Source organism: Neofelis nebulosa, chromosome 2, assembly GCF_028018385.1.
Source record: "Neofelis nebulosa isolate mNeoNeb1 chromosome 2, mNeoNeb1.pri, whole genome shotgun sequence".
Taxonomy (NCBI): domain Eukaryota; kingdom Metazoa; phylum Chordata; class Mammalia; order Carnivora; family Felidae; genus Neofelis; species Neofelis nebulosa.
Window position 1 is genome coordinate 8482025 of NC_080783.1, and position 17917 is coordinate 8499941.

Here is a 17917-nt window from a genome sequence, read left to right on the forward strand (position 1 = left end):
GCGATTATCAGATAGCTGAGAATATGGAATCAGATTTATCTTGTATCCCGGCGGATACTCAGCCCCATAGTTTGGAGCCTGAGTTGGTGAGGACTGAAGAATGACGCACCTGGGGTTGGGGTGGTGCCAGGCAATCAAGCTAGAAGAGATCACCTGGGAGAGTTCTCTTTCCAAAAAATCAATCCCGTCATTATTAGTCCTGGGAACATCTGGATTTGACCGCCAGCTCCGCGAATGTGAGTGGAGGTTCAGACACAGTTCTCTGGGCATGAACTAGGCCCCACTCTCGGCATCTCCTCTGCAGGGTCCTGCACCAGCATAATCCCCCTGCTGCAGGGCTGACTTCCTGGATTGGTGGGTTTAGGAGTGGACTGGGCATGCACCGCCCAGCTCCCTGCTTCCCCAGAGGGAATAAGCCTCCTCCCCCCCCCACTCCCCCCCCCCCCCCCCCCCCCCCCCCCCGCCCCGGGAGCAGAGGTCAGTCCTGCAGGTCCCCGCCGCCTGTGGTGCTGGTGGAGGAGAGGGGCTTGGCCAGAGCTGGATGTGACTGGGTAGTCACATTTCTTGAATTCCAGGATTTAAACGCAGGACGCCCATCTGTCTGCAAATAAAATCCACATTCTCCCGTATAAGCTTCATCAGAGTTGACGGCAATATTGTCAGCTCCTCTTTCCTTTGTTCTTTTGTCCCACTTTTCAAGTGGTTCAGAACTCAGGGGTCAGAAGAGTGTTATTTACTGAGTCCTGAACTTTCAACAGCGAGAGAGGTTGCAGAAGGCCAGATTCTTAACAGCCAGATTTAAAAACCAGTATCAAATGTACTAAACTTTATGGATACCAGCAGTGTTCTGATGGGCCCAGCCCAGCTCCTTTACAGAGGACAGTGAATTCAAACACTCAAGGTCGACCGACACTGAGGAGGAGCTGATCGAGGATCACGCTAAAAAGGAAGCTGATTCATGCCTACCTCTTTATCTTGAAACTGATGTCATTCTGTTCGGACCTAGCATATCCTGGCAAGTAAGAAAGCGACGCTTCTCTTCTCAATCCTACTGTTCAACCACGAGGCACCCCCTCTAAACTGCACCCTCATTTCCTCTCCATCCCTTATAAATCTGATATTATATATGGACTGCAGACATCTTAGTCCACCACTGTTATACTTTTACAACAATGTTCTCCTTTTGCAATGACTCATATCCACTCTTTATCGTCTAGAGAAATCTATGGGAATAATAAAAGACTGTTTGTAGCTTTTATTGTCTGTTCCTAAGTCAGTGACTCAGAGGACAAAAATGGTTAGGAAGTAAGACAAGCAGAGCTCATGATCTCTCCTCTGGTTTCTAAGGCCTGGAACCTCTACCTTAATACAACTAAAAGCAGGAAGGACAGTAGCAGTAGTCTGTTGACAAAGAATTAATGTCTCATGGGACAAAGTATCAGATATGTTGTGCCTCCCTCCCTCTTTTAAACTGCTCCTTATTAACATGATATCCATTTTAAATAAGCCGGATGCATCACTCTGACAACAGAAAATGGAAATATAAGGATACCTGTATGTGTAGATAGGATGGGATTTTATAACACAGACCTGAAAAACACAAAGTATTTGCTGAACTAATAAGTGTAAGGCAGGGAGGAAAGGAATGGCTCTATTAGACACAGATCCTGCTGTGCTAATTACTGCCAGAAAGCCATCATTTTTGGTAAGCTCTGCTCTTAGCTGACTTACAGCTAAGCATACAGGGTACACACAGGGTCAACTCAGCCAGTCCTCAGGGATGTGGCTTGAAGCTCCTCATCCTGGAGGGCCCTAAGGGAAGTAAAATTTTTTAAATGGTTATTTATTTTTGAGAGAGAGAGAGAGAGAGAGAGAGAGACAGACTGTGTGTATGTGTGTGTGAGTGGGGGAGGGGTAGAGAGAGAGGGGGGACAGAGGATCTGAAGTGGGCTCTGTGCCGAGAGCAGACAGCTCTACGCGGGGCTCGAACTCATGAACCGTGAGATCATGACCTGAGCTAAAGTTGGACCTTTAACCAGCGGAGCCACCCAGGCGCCCGGGGCAGTTAATTTTCTGAAACTCCGATGTCTCTGCGTGCTTTACTGACATTTAAAAATGGCGGATTCCCCACGCACAAATGGCTGGTTCCCGAAGTTCTCTGCAGGCTACAATCCCCGGGGCTGCATCCTAAAGCACAGACTGTGCAGCTTCCATAACCACGTGCCCATGTGTGGTGCAGCCACCACAACCAACGGCTCTACGAGACTTCTGTGAGCAGCCGGGCGATGGGGTCAAGGACACTTGCTCTCCACCATGTTACTGTGTCCTTTCTGTGAAGATCCACAACAAAGCTGACAGTCTATAGGGCACAGAGAGCGCATGAGTGGCACTGGAATGGTCTGTTTGGGGAACGTGACTCGCGGGGACTCACTTCGCTGCTGGGCTTCCTAGGTTGCGTGTGCAGGCCGTATGTTGTCTTAGATGCAGTGAAATACACAAATATATGCAATAAACATTACACAAGCAGCTCTCTTTCCTGCTAAGTATATCATGTAACTGCTCACGTGCCCCTGTTGCACGGGCCGCTAGGAAGCTCAGAGCTGGGTGTGTGCCTGCTCCTGCGGCCATACAGCAGCTTCTGTTTTGTACTAGCCATAGCCACGGCTTACTTGTGTTGTCCTACCCTCATTTTCTCTTTTTTTTTTTATATATATATATATTTTTTTAACGTTTTTATTTATTTTTGAGACAGAGAGAGACAGAGCATGAATGGGGGAGGGTCAGAGAGAGAGGGAGACACAGAATCGGAAGCAGGCTCCGGGCTCTGAGCCGTCAGCCCAGAGCCTGACGCGGGGCTCGAACTCACGGGCCGTGAGATCATGACCTGAGCCGAAGTCGGACGCTCAACCGACCAAGCCACCCAGGCGCCCCCCTCATTTTCTCTTAACCACAATTTCTGCCCCCCTCCCCGCCACCCCGACCCCAGCATTACTGAGATGTAGTTGACATATAATACTGTGTACTTTTAAGGTGTACAAAGTGATGAATTGATACATGTATATATTGTGAAATGATCTCCACAACAAGGTTAGTTAACACATCCATCATTTCACATACTTTTTTGTGTGTGGTGAGAACGTTTAAGATCTACTTTCTTAGTAACTTTCCAGTATATAACACTGTTAACTATAGCCACCATGCTATCCATTACATCCCCAGAACTTACTCATCTCATAACCAAAAGTTACACCCTTTGACCAACATCTCCCACCTCCCCCACCCCCTGGCAACCACTACTTTACTTTCTGTTTCTGTGAGTTCTAACCACAATTTATTTCTTTCCAATTTCTCATATTTGTGTTTTCTCAATACGCTGCTTCAAACCGACTTGAGAATGAGGTAGCTTAGAAATTTTTTCTTAATACTAAAAAATGTCTCTGTTTATGAAGACCCTAATATTAATGTGCAGACCCTTCTTCCCCTTAATTAAAAGCTGTGGCTCTTGGCACAAAAACAGACACACAGACCAATGGAATAGAATAGAAACCCCAGAACTAGACCCACAAACGTATGGCCAACTCATCTTTGACAAAGCAGGAAAGAACATCCAATGGAAAAAAGACAGTCTCTTTAACAAATGGTGCTGGGAGAACTGGACAGCAACATGCAGAAGGTTGAAACTAGACCACTTTCTCACACCATTCACAAAAATAAACTCAAAATGGATAAAGGACCTGAATGTGAGACAGGAAACCATCAAAACCCTAGAGGAGAAAGCAGGAAAAGACCTCTCTGACCTCAGCCATAGCAATCTCTTACTCGACACATCCCCAAAGGCAAGGGAATTAAAAGCAAAAATGAATTACTGGGACCTTATGAAGATAAAAAGCTTCTGCACAGCAAAGGAAACAACCAACAAAACTAAAAGGCAACCAACGGAATGGGAAAAGATATTTGCAAATGACATATCGGACAAAGGGCTAGTATCCAAAATCTATAAAGAGCTCACCAAACTCCACACCCGAAAAACAAAAAACCCAGTGAAGAAATGGGCAGAAAACATGAATAGACACTTCTCTAAAGAAGACATCCGGATGGCCAACAGGCACATGAAAAGATGTTCAACGTCGCTCCTTATCAGGGAAATACAAATCAAAACCACACTCAGATATCACCTCACGCCAGTCAGAGTGGCCAAAATGAACAAATCAGGAGACTATAGATGCTGGAGAGGATGTGGAGGAACGGGAACCCTCTTGCACTCTTGGTGGGAATGCAAACTGGTGCAGCCGCTCTGGAAAGCAGTGTGGAGGTTCCTCAGAAAATTAAAAATAGACCTACCCTATGACCCAGCAATAGCACTGCTAGGAATTTACCCAAGGGATACAGGAGTACTGATGCACAGGGGCACTTGTACCCCAATGTTTATAGCAGCACTCTCAACAATAGCCAAGTTATGGAAAGAGCCTAAATGTCCATCAACTGATGAATGGATAAAGAAATTGTGGTTTATATACACAATGGAATACTACGTGGCAACGAGAAAGAATGAAATATGGCCTTTTGTAGCAACGTGGACGGAACTGGAGAGTGTGATGCTAAGTGAAATAAGCCATACAGAGAAAGACAGATACCATATGTTTTACCATTCAGCCTGGGGCCCAGGCAATAGGTTGGGGTGAGCCCCAGGAACACGGGTTCGAGACCTTTGAAAACATGCTGAGGAGACATGGGTATACTCATGGTTAAGAACCCCAACTCAACACCATCTGCCTCCAGATGAGCTATATCTTAAGAAGGACACGATATCACCTATGTAATATTTTGCCTTGGGATGCAAACCCTGAATCGAATCGTGAGAAAATATGAAACACAAAAAGAGAAATGTCCTGTTTTTTTAAACAGGGGAACTGACAAAATTGGAAAATGCACAGATTAGGTAAGAGTATCATAAAATATTAAACTTACTGAAGTTGATCCTTGTACATGAGAATACTTCTAGTAAGAAATTAACTCTACACTGAAGTATTTAGGAGTAAAAGGCCATGGTATATGTAATTTATTCTCAAATGGCTCAGAAAGCAGACTGTGTGTGTGTGTGTGTGTGTGTGTGTGTGTGTGTGTGTGTGTGAGTGTGCCTGTGTGTGTCCGTGTGTGTGTAGAGAAAGTAAACAAACGGGTAAAATGCCAACAGTCACCGAATCTGGGTAAAGGGTATACAAGCGTCCTTTGTGCTATTTTTGCGATTTTCTCTAAGTTTGTAGTTATTCCAAGGAAAAAATTAAATGAGAAAAAGAAGAGAGTGCCTGCTTCGACTGTATAGCTTCCAATATGGCAGTAATTTCTTAAAAAAAGAAAGAAGTTTCCTTCCTTTCCTATTGATTTGATAACTGTTACCAGCCCTTGGCACCAAAGGGCTCCAAATGGAAGAGCAGACCGTGCCTCTCTCCCACCACGCCTAGGAGGCCAGCTCCCAGCTGCTCCCTCTTCAAACACAGCATTCTTTTCCTTCTGGGAGTTTACGGATCCCTGAAGCCAGCTGAAATGCAGATTCCTGAATGTTATTTTCCCTCGCCCTTTCATTTTTTGTTGTTGTTTTTGTTAGGCTAAAGTCTATTAGATCATGATCTGAGCTGAAGTTGGATGCCCAACGACTGAGCCACCCAGGCGCGCCTAGGCTAGTTTTAAATTCGGGGCGCAGACCCGGGGCACAGAGCCTTACCGTCCCAGGCCGCGTGAAGTCCACGCTGTGGGCCAGGCTCTGTCGCATCTGGTTACTGAAGAGGCGGACGCATACGCTCTGCAGGTACTCCGGCGTGATCTGCAAAGAGGACAGGAGGGCGGCTGGTGAGAGGCACGAACCCCTCCCCCCCGCCCCAGGGACAGCAGGGGACCCAGCAATGATCAGAGCTGTCCCTTGCTGGGCTTTCTGGAAGGTACAGAGATGGAATTTTGCATTAACCCAGGGGTTCTTGGGCACTAAAGCCCTGCGCCTGACAGAAAAAAACTGCTAATGTGCTACAGGTATGATCACGGCCTGTCATATTTTAAATTACCTAATTCCAGTAGATGTACTCCCACTGTCACGCAAAAGGAACGGACTTTAAACCGTTTGTGCGGGCGTGTATGAATTCAAGCAATCAAGTCAATCAGGGGGCCAACAGTGTGGTAGAAAGAATGCTAGCCTTCAAATCTAAAGGTCTGGGCTCAAGTCCCGGACTTGGGAAAACCAGCAGCTCCGCCCCTTGCCTTGTGACCTGTCGAGTGAAATGAACTATGTCTGCCTCTGTGGGTCATGGTGACAGGGTGAACGAGAATGACACGTATGTCTGGCACATGCCAGGTGGCTGGGTACGTGCTTACTGAATGAATGACGGAGGCATCTGTATCGAGTGCCTGTGGGCGGGAGTCTGCTGCCGTCCCGTCAATGCCACTCTATTCTGGCCTTTCTGGCTGCTTCTCTCACCGGCTCACTAGCTACTGTGACTCAGGACTGGCTTACAGCCTCTCAGGTAGTAATCTCAGGATTTGTTCTTTTTCATTTTACATCTTTTCTTTTTATAAAAAGAATGCACCTTCCAAATGCGCAAGTGTCCCAACCTCTCCCCAGTCCCATCCTTCCCTACAAACCAATCTCTGGAGGTAACTATTAACCGTTTTGCTCTCTTCCAGGTTTTTTTCTATGCCGGACAGTGGGAGGGAAACCTCCCTTTCCTCAGCCTCCTGATGCCGAGTGGTGACCCCCCCCCACACGGTCACGTGACTGGCCGCTACCCCACCCTTACTCAGCTGTCCCCATGTGAGGCCCCCTCCACCCATTCATGGGTTAGAAAGCACCGGGAATGTGGACCGCATCCTCTCCTCTCCTTGGGGGACTCCGTCTACCCACTGGAAACTTCTGGTCTGCTTCAGACACATCAAAGGCCCTGTCCATCCTTGGCAGATGTCTGTGCTCATCCCTTGACACTCAGCTCTGTGCGAAGCGACTCAGACAAAGCAGCATCCCATCTCCAGGGGGCACTTCCCACATCAGCCCGCGTCCATTTCCTCTGAATGTCCACAGTATCGAAAAGTAAAGGTTCTTTTTTCATCCTGTATTTTTAACCTTTCCTTTTATGACTTTTCATTATCTACAATCTAAAAACACATCCAAATATATTTCATATTTAAAAAGTACCTTCCCCTTCCTCCACCTTAGGTCTCCATCTATCAACCACCCTCCCAGTATTCTTCCTTCACAGCCAAGGTGCTCGAGAGAACAGCCCACATTTCCTGTCTCACTTCCCCTGGACCTCCCAAAACGCTGCAATTAGGCTTCTAGATGCATCATTCTGTGGAAACTTATGTGGCAAAGGCCATCACCACTGACCTTCTATTATGTCAAAATCATTGGGCACTTTTCAGTTCTAGTCTTCTAAAGTATTCGGTGGCTTCCGAGACTTTGCATAAACCCTTTACTCCTGAAACTGTTTTCTCCTTTGACTTCTGGAACTGCTACCAGAACCAATTCTTTAACAAGCAAATTTGACTATGTCACTTTCTTGCTTAAAACAGGTGAATGAGGAAAGGACACAAATAGACAGTAGACTAAGTATAAATGGCCAACAAATATACGAAAATATATTCAGCCTCATGCATAATTAAAGAAATGTAAATTGAAACATTCAGAACACCAAGTTTTACTTCCCAAACTGGGAAAGAGTTCAAAGTATAATCGTGTCTAGTGTTGGCAAGTGTGTGGAGAAATAAACACAGATACAGATAAACCCCCAGGGATTTGGGTAGACGTCGCTGAAATCTCAGGAGAAATCATTTGGCAACATTTATCAAAATGTTAATGCCCATAACCTTTGACCTAACTATTCCACACTTAGGATCTTACCTTACCTGTTTTCAAAGGTATACAGTATATAGAAGAATGTTCATTGGCACATTTTTTTGTTATAGCAAACATAAAACCTAAACGTTCACCATCAGAGATCTGACAGATTATAATTCGCTCTTACAATGGCATAATGTACAAGCCTAGAAAGGAATGAGGGCTATGTGGCCATGTGGAAAGATCTCCAAGATATACCGAAAGTAAAATAGCGAGTTTCAGAAGAATAATGGGTCATATGATCCCACGTATACGTAGGCCGCATGCAGACATGCACACACACACGCCTATGCCTAGAAATGTTCTAAAATAAGACGCAAGCAAATGTTAATCTTGAATACCAATAAAGAAGTGACACTAAGAAACCGTGTGGGAGGGGGCTTTTGCTCCTTACTATAGACTACTCTGACTTGTTCCAATTTGTTACCACAAACGTGTATTTTTTTTACATTAAAAACAAGCCAGTTATAGGGGCGCCTGGGTGGCTCAGTTGGTTATGCATCTGACTTCCGCTCAGGTCATGATCTTGCCGTTCATGGGTTCGAGACCCACATCAGGCTCTGTGCTGACAGCTGGGAGCCTGGAGCCTGCTTCCTGCTTCCGATTCTGTGTCTCCCTCCCTCTCTGCCCCTCCCCTGCTCACGTTCTGTCTCTCTTTTTCTCTCTCAAAAATAAATAAACATTAAAAACAAACAAACAAACAAAAACAAGCCAGTTACAAGTCTAGTCCCCGCCCCTGCCGCCCCGCCCCATCTCTCCCTGCCTGGTGGTCTGTGGGCCTCTCGCGCACTCCAGCAGGAGCTCGTGTGCCCATCTCTGGTCACCATGCCACCCCTGATGTCACATCGACTCTGGCTGTAAGAGGCACACCAGGATTCTGGTAGCTATGTTTTAAAAGGAGAGAAGGCAAAGGAAGGCAAATACTTTTCTTTTTATGTATTTCTGTATTGTTTGAACCTCCTAATCACGGGCATGTCTTTGTCAACAGAGGTTATAGAAGCCATGTTTGTTTTCTTTCTGATACATTTCTGTATTAAAGTCAACGCATGCTATTATTAAAACTGAAAAAAAACCCAGTTAATTTAAAAAGTCCATTTTTTAAGGTATATATTTCAAAAGACCCTCACTAACTACAGGACAAACCAGGGGCTCCTAAGCATGATCTACAAACCTCCCCATGATCTTTACTGGCCCATCCTCTCTGCATCCTCTTTCAGCATGTGGCCACCACCCCAGCTAATGGCCGTACCAGGCAACTTTCAGCAGCGTGCGGGCTATGATTTCACACGAACAGAGAGGTTTTCAGTGCAGGATACTAAAACGTATTAAAAAGCTACTATAGTAAAAAACACAATGCATTTGTAGCTTAAGAATAGCCAGATCAATGGAAAAAATTAAAATCCCACTACATGATAAAGGTAGCCATTCAAATTAGTGAGGAAAGAAGTAAATAGTTCTGGCTCAAATGGTTATCTTTTTTTCTGGTGGGGGGGATAAATTTCTTTCTTATATCATCTATCAAAACAAATTCCTTGTGGATTAAAGATTTAAAAGTAAAATTAAAACAAAACAAAACCAAACGACCAACAGAAAAAAATTAATGTGAATATTCCGGCTCCTTTAGTGGGAAAAGCTCCTTCATTAACACTTTGAAAAGGCAGGATGAATGAAGGGAAAAACTGATAAAATGATTTGACTATATAAACACGTCAATTTTACTAACTTAAGAAACACTAATTTAAAAACCAAAAAGCAAACTAAGGAAAACATTTACAAAAGATGAATTCTGAATGGCCTGTGTCTCAACAGGGATGCCCACAGCTGTAGTCCTGATTTCCCCCAAACCTGCTCCACCCCAGGCCTTCCCCATCGCAGCCGGAGGCACCACTGCCCCCCCACGGCTTAGGCCAAAAACCTGGCGTCATGCTTGACCCCCAAGCCCCCGCCCAGGTCCAATCCAGCACGAAACACTATCAGCTCTATCTCATAACACACCCAGAGGGGCACCTCTCTGGCTCTGGCTGCCGTCACCACCACCACCACCAGGTCTCCCCTCGTGACCGCAAGCCCCTCCTGCCGGTCTCCCTGGTTCCTCCAGCCCTCCGAGGACTGTTGTAAAACGAAGGCAGGTAATCCTTCCACAGCATGCCAGACCACGCCACCCCCCTATTCCGCTCCCCAGTTTACTCATAGTAGAGACATCCTAACGATGGCCCTCGGGGCTCTGACCTGCTGGGTGCTGCTCCCTGTCCTTCACTGGGAAAGGCACACTTCTCCTTTCGGTCCTTTGCATCCTCTTCCTTTGGCCTAGAATTCTGGGAGAATCCCAGAGGGCTGCGAAACGAATTCCCTTACCTCTTCCAGTGAAGCTCCCCCTGCCTGCCTAGTTAAAATTGTCCCCTGCCCATAGACACACGTACTCTGATCCCCTCCACCCTGTTCCTTTTTTTCCTCACAACGCTTGTCATTTTCTAACACACGACGATGTCATTTATTACCTACTGCTTATATTTACTATTTATTATTCTCGCCCCTACTGGAATGTATGCTCCCTGAGGTCAGGGATCTTTGTTTTGTTGTCTGATGTATCCCACAGGCCTGGAACAGGGAAGGCCTGGCACACAGTAAGCTTGCGATAAATCTGCATTCGATGAATGAGAAGCATATAAAAAATGTTCACTGTCATGTGGAAACAATGTGAGGTACATTTCAATCCTGAGACTACTTCTCAATGATCAAATTTACAAATACAAATACAAATGTTGCAACAAATACAGGTGTCCTTTTAATACATGAAGACAGGACTGGCAAGGATATAAAGATAAGGACTCCCAGTGGAACCAGACCAGCAAAACCTTCCTGGAGCACCTTAGCACAGATTGCAACCTCGAAAATCAACTTTAAAAAAATATAACAGGGGCACCTGGCTGGCTCAGTCAGTGGAGCATACGACCCTTGATCCTGGAGTTGTGAGTTTCAGCCCCATGTTGGGTGTAGAGATTACTTAAAATGAAATCTTAAAAATAAAATTTAAAAATTTAAAAATTTAAAACGTAACAGAGGCTCATCTCCTCCCGCTATATTTATAATTTATGAAAGTCAAAAGCTGGAAACAACCTCAATGTCCAACCTGGACATTAATACGAAGCGCAGCACTGCTACGCGATGGACTTGAGCCGCTAACGGTGAGGCTCGTCGAACACCTCATGTCTTCAAGAATGCACGATGCGGTATTAAGGAAAATAGGAAACTTTGCCCGAACCAGAGTCCGTCTAGTGCAGCCAAGCACTGCGACAAATGTGGAATGTTAACAAGTGTTGTTACTAAGTGACACGATTGCAGGTGATTTTAATCGTATTTTTGCACAGTTCTCTATTTTTAAATTTTTCTATAATACGTATTATTTTATAGTCATAGTTTTAAGTCACTAAAAAATTTTTATTTTATTTTTTAAGTAATGTCTACACTGAACCTGGGGCTTGAACTCATGACCCTGAGATCAAGAGTCACATGCTCTACCAACTGAGCCAGCCAGGTGTCCTTTTAATACACGACCTTACACCGGCAATAAAATTATACAGAACTTAACATACACACAAGAGCACAAAACTGGAGAAATCAGAGTAAGATCAATAGACTGGATCAATGTCAATGTTCCGGCTGTGGTACCGCAACCTAGTTATGCAAAATGTTACTCTTGGGGGAAACTGGGCAAAGCGTGCCAAGCCTCTCTGCATTATTTCTTAAAATTACATGTGCCAATTATTCCACTTTTAAAGAAAATGTACACTTCTACAAAGGGATTTTATTATACTTCTAATTTTTTAGTAAGTGAAACACTAGAGTCATTCCTATTAAAGTCAGGAATAAGACAAGGAGGCCCATCATTCGATAACGTCCCGTAGTCAACAATGCCACTATGCGAAGGGAAAAAAGTCATTACAAATAATGAAAACATAATATAAAACAAAACAATCAGTATCTGAAGATGATATGACTGCCAATCTAGAATACAGAGGTATCAATCAACAGAATCTATCAGATTAACAGAGTTCAGAAAGGTGGCTAGATATAAAATCAATATGTGAAAATCTGTAACTTTCTTTTATAGCAGCAGTATATTTCCCCCTCGTTTTTATGCCACTCCGTATTATTTTTTTCTGTTGCCAGACAACTTACCGTTTGCCAACGTGAAGAGTAAGGTAGAGAAATAAAGATGTCAGGAAAGACGCACAAAATACTGTGGGCAGCACAATCATGGGCATGGAACGTTGGCGTGGTCTCCTTTGTACGTCTGGCTTTGTGAAGCACGGGGGCAGGGGTCACTGGCCGGGAGAGGCCAGGAATCCCATTAACACAGCCCAGGCCCTCAACGCTGCTTTGGCTGCAAACAGACACGCAAGCAGATGCGGATCTTCCTTACCATCTTGCCACTGACCGTGGCCTCCAGGGAATCCACCAGCTCGGCCGTGACCCCGATGAGACTGTGGTAGTCTGCCTGGATCTTATTGTACCGCTTCAGGTACGTCATCGACCTACGCTCGGCTTCTATCAGCTGCTGGTGGAGCTGCTGCAACATTTCTAGGAAGACGATTTACATTAAAGCAAAACAAAACAAAACAACAGTAAAAACAAAACAAAAAAACCCCCACAAGATAAAAAATATACTCTTCTCAAGGCAGTATTGTGCCTGCTTTCAGAATGTTCTGCAGTCACAATGAACTGGATATTATTCGTGTTTAACACTTTACTTCTGGGGCACTTGGATGGCTCCATCAGCTGGGCGTCTGACTTCGGCCCAGGTCATGATCTCACGGCTGTGAGTTCGAGCCCCGCGTCGGGCTCCGTGCTGGCGGCTCGGAGCCCGGAGCCTGTTTCGGATTCTGTGTCTCCCTCTCTCTCTGCCCCTCTCCTGCTCACTCTCTGTCCCTCTCTCCTTCAAAAATAAATAAATATTAAAAAAAACCAAAACACTTTACTTCTATTTCCTGACACATTTAATTACAAAGTGCTTTGTGACCACTGATTTTCAATTTCTGGTCTCTGGTAGTTCAACTGAATCGTCACTGCTTTTCCTCACACAAGCTATTTCCTTGACTGAGCCCCATGCAATTTCTTGTAGCTGCTCTCTCTGTGTAAAAGACACAAACTCAGTATTTCTTCCGGCTCACACACTGGGTGAAGCAAACCTACAGCTTTTCCTCTGTGTTTGCCCCGTGAGGTTGTCTGGAGGTAATCCGTATCTGCAGGCCAGCTCTTCAATTTCGGTAAAGGTTAGGCTACTTGCCTAATGCTGAGGAAGCTAGAATCCGGAATTAGACAAGATTCAAGGTGCTCGGTCTGCCAGCTTGATAAAGCACAAACCACCCCACTGGGCCCTAGAGCAGGCAGCCTTGGAAGGTTCCAGGGTTCTCTTCTGGTACGCTGCACCAGGGACAGCGCTTGATGGCCAAGCCACCCTGGACACAGCCGGAATAGCGAAATCTTATCCGGTGTCAGCACTCCTTTGGCCCATCTTCCTTTTCCCCCTCCCAGAAGGCTAAGTTTGGATGGAAGGAAACGACGATGCCCCCAAGCCCAAGTTAACTACTCTTGCCCTAATTGGGCACTGTCATCATTTTAGAACACATTTCATCCATGCGCTGAGAGATTTGAAAACCCTAAAGACCTGGGCTCAAGCGGCTACTCTACCACTTTCTGCTGGATAATCTTGGGCAAGACGCCTAACTTCTCCGATCTCATTTCTTAACCTATAAAACGGGGATGATGATAATGACCCTGAAGAGTTATTGTGAGGATTGTACAGCACAGGGGAAACAATCAATAATACTGTAATAACATTGTATGGTGACAGATGGGGACTACACTTATCCTGACGAGCACTGAGTAATGTACAGAACTGTCGAATCACTATGTTGTATACCTGAAACTAATACAACACTGTATTTCAACTATACTTCAACCTAAAAAAAAAAAAAAAAAAGCACACATACAAAAAACAAGTTAGTATGAGAATTAAAAGAACAGATATACTCAAAGTGCCTGGCACAATTCTGGCCCACAAGAGGCAATCAATAAGTAATAGCTATTATGGAAAGGGGTCAAAGATTTCCTAAATATATTTCCATACAAGTAGACAACTTGAAAAAACCAGGGATTAAACCCTAAAGGCGCAGTATGCAAAACTTGAAACGTCAGAATCATCCAAAAGTAAAGATAATCAAGCCTCACCTTCAGAGACTGATTTTATGGATACGGGGTGGGGACTGAGAAACCATATTGTCAACAAACTCTCCAAATGGCTCTGATGCATATCACAAGTTTGAGCCCCACTGTCCTAAATTATCTATTCCTCTTAATTTGTGTTCTAAATAGCTATGAGGATCACGCGTGAACTGTATCTCAATTGCAATTATGTGTAGAAGTCAAATATTTTAACTATTAAAACCTCAAATATCACATAATAATGAACTGATATTACTATTATTATTTAGCATCCTTCAAATCTCAGTATTAAAAGATAACTTTAAAAAGTTCTCAGGCCATGGGGTGCCTAGGTGGCTCAGTTGGTTAAGCATCTGACTTTGGCTCAGGTCATGATCTCATGGTTCATGAGTTCAAGCCCCGCACTGGGTGAGCTCGAACCCCACTTCGGGCTCCGTGCTGACAGTACGGAGCCTGTATGGGAATCTCTGTCTCCTTCTCACTCTGCCCCTTACCCAATCATGGCCCCCCCACCCCGTCTGCTCTCTCAAAAAAAAAAAAAAAAAAAAGTCATCTGGCATGAATTTACATCTAGCACTTGAAACTTTGGAAAACATCTATGGAAATCATTTGTCAAGTTTTTTCTTAAATATTATTAGGGAGAAGGAAGGAGTCACTACCATCTTCCTATGCTAAATAGTATTAAGGCTTTTTCATAGGTACAAAATTCCAAATTACATAAACCAGAACATCCAACTATAAAAATTCTACAGGATAGTCATAATTCTACTTCATGGCAATGACTATTAGAGTACCTGTGCAAACTTTCTTAACATGTACCAAGGAGCAGATGATGAAGTCCCAAAACCCATTAACCAGGGCAAATAACCTCACAAATCATCAATATAAAAGTCCCCAAATTGGGGCACCTGGGTGGTGCAGTCAGCTGGGCATCCAACTCTTGATTTTGGCTTGGGTTGTGATCCCAGGGTCGTGGGATCGAGCCCCACGTCAGGCTCGGCACTAAGCATGGAGCCTGCTCAAAATTCTGTCTCTCCCCCTTCTGCCTCCTCCCACTCTCCCCTGCTGTGCTCTCGAAAGAAAGAAAGAAAGAAAGAAAGAGAGAGAGAGAGAGAGAGAGAGAGAGAGAAAGAGAGAGAGAAAGAAAGAAAGAAAGGAAAAGAAAAAGAAAGAACAAAAAAAAGTGTCCAAAGTTGTCCCCTCGAAAGAGGACTGCACAAAGGAATTCTCAGAAAGTCACTGTGCAATTAACTAAATGTAAGGGACTACTTGTGGCACTTTTGCCTTAGGAACTCAGAATTGGAATTTATGACAGTATCAAAGTATGGCACACCTGAGGAAAAATACCTAACTGCCAGAAGCCACAGAAAGGAGAGAAGTGGGCAGTTGGGCTGAAATATCTGTGACCAGTTCAAATACACCATTGGACAGAACAGCCTGTGGTACAAAGATGTCACCCAGAGGACACCTTAACTGGCTACAAACAGGACCTGGCCATTACTGTTAAGCGATTCGGCTCCAGCTCCAAGCCGAATCTCAACTTTATTTCTGAGAGTAAAAGGAACTTTGACTCTTTTTTCCTTCTCAAAAGTTTCATGAGACAAGGACCACTAAGCCAAGATCCCTTGCCGTGCAACAGCTCAACTTTGAGTGGAGAGGTGTTACTAGAAATCCCAGGTTATATTAATGAAACTGAGTTATTTCATATTTCACAACTACTTACATAATTTGTACAAAAGTCCAAAGAAGTACTTCCCTAGTTTTAAACAAAGAGATATATACAATTAAAAGAATGTCAGTTAAGGTCACAGAAAGTTTTCCGGTAATTCCAGCATCCAGTGAAACACTAACAAAAGTGATGAAGTTCTCCTTCCATGGCCAAGCCATCAAGTTGTCTCTCAACACTTCTACTTTAAATATGCTGCATTTTTTTTTTTTTAAAGAGTGGATGAGATTTAACTTTAGAGACCCCTTTGTTGCTCAACACAAAATGATATATTTTAAATACATGGAACTATTTTTCTAACATCTAAAAATCTGAAATCAATCACTCTAACTTTATAATATGACATACTCTTTCTTCTTTGTATTCAGATATAAATCAGCTTTGCTATTTTGCTAATCCATGAGTACCGAATAAAGAAAATTATGATGTAGATGTATGAATATAGATCATCATTTTAAAAATACCATTTAGGGCTCTAAACTCTAGAAAAACAGTCAGTTGCTCATTTTCTGAAGAGGTCAGATCAATGGATGGCAGAAATACTAAAAGATACCATTTCTATACCTGTTTATTATTTTTTTATTTTATTTTATTTTATTTTATTTATTTATTTATTTATTTATTTATTTATTTATTTATTTATTTTTTGAGAGAGAGCGCATGCGAGCAGGGGAAGGGCAGAGAGAGAGGGAAAGAGAATCCCAAGCAGGTTCTGTGCCATCAGCATAGAGCCCACCGAGGGACTCAAACCCATGGACCTGGTGATCACGACCTGAGCTGAAACCAGGAGTCAGATGCTTAACTGACTGAGCCACCCAGGCACCCCTCTGTGCCTTTTTTGGATGGCTAGGTAAAATAGTAAGACAATATGCTGTATTTCCAACCTGAGTTTTTATTCTAAGTACCATTTTAAAATGTAATTCCTTTTGAGAGAATTTTCCACTCCAAGCACTCTTCTTGCCTTCTTCAAAAGCTTGTGGAAATCTTACTCATGAAACCTTCCTCTCAAGATACGCAGAATAATGATATTGCCCAACCATTCAATGTAAAAAACAACACCTAAGTCTAGAATTCAAAAAAACTGGGAGCATGTCTGCGCCTTGTGGTCACTGCAGCAGTAACTGTGGGAGGAGGGGACAAACTGGTGACAAGGGGCTGTCACGACATGGGGCCTGGGCCTGAGCCCCTGGTACCAGTGCCCTGTGGAGCTCACCTCTGATCTCCATGGCAATACTGCATCATGGGGCTTATTCAGCCATGGACACACGCTGCGCCTGCCAGGCTCAATTCCACCGACATTCTGCTTGGCTAGCCTCAGAAAACTCAATTAAAATCAAACCTAAAGAGGGCTCACACACCCTGGTCTCCTTGCTGAAATCCGAAGGGAAGATCTGTAGAAAAACACAGGCTCTTCCCTTTACACTCCCCCTCCCTCCCAGGTTTATTTTATCCATAAAACTGGGCCACTTCTGAGAGACAGGACTGGTTCCTGGCAGAAAGTTGTCCTCAAAAGCTGCGGGGTATGTTGGGGTGACAAGGGCTGGCTGAGACTCAGGAATGAGGGAGGTTTTCCCACCACTTTCCTTCCGCCAGTGCCTAGGGGTCCAAAGACCGAGTCTGAACGAGGATTACTGGAGAACTAGGGCGATTTTCTGAAACTCAAAGGATGCCGGTGGGGTAGTGGTTTTAAAATATGACGGCCACATCTTTGACACTCCTTCCCATCAAGAGGTGGAACGTCATTCTCCTTCCTTTGAATGTGAGTTGGCTTTAGGAATTTGTTTCTGATGAAGAGACTGTAGCAGAAATGACACAGAGTTCCTCGAGAGGCTGGTTTAGAAAAGGTGACACAGCTTCCACGGGCTCTCTCTGGGGACATTCATCCTGGGAACCCAGCCACCATGCCACAAGAAAGCCCAGGTCACAGAGGCGTTCCAGTCGGGCGCCTCAGCACTGGCCACCAGGTGCACATGGGTGAGGAAGCCTTGGGGATGGCTCCCCTGAACCCACGAGACAGCCAGGGAGAAATGCCTAAGCACACGGTTCCAGGCCAGGCAAGGTGTTGCTGATAATAAGTGGACATTGTT

At 44.4% G+C, this 17917-nt stretch overlaps 1 protein-coding gene across 9 annotated transcripts in view; it reads right to left on the minus strand.

Annotated features, from left to right (window-relative positions):
* ARMC9 (armadillo repeat containing 9) overlaps window positions 1–17917 on the minus strand; it is a 155287-nt gene that overhangs the window by 111061 nt on the left and 26309 nt on the right. For 8 of the 9 annotated variants that reach the window (XM_058701661.1, XM_058701641.1, XM_058701633.1 and 5 more), the window contains 2 exons: window positions 12303–12460; window positions 5723–5821 (listed from right to left, as the gene is read on the minus strand). In XM_058701661.1, the coding sequence (XP_058557644.1) occupies window positions 5723–5821; window positions 12303–12460 (257 nt within the window). The remainder of the gene's footprint in view (window positions 1–5722; window positions 5822–12302; window positions 12461–17917) is intronic. The other variant, XM_058701650.1, reaches the window with a different exon arrangement.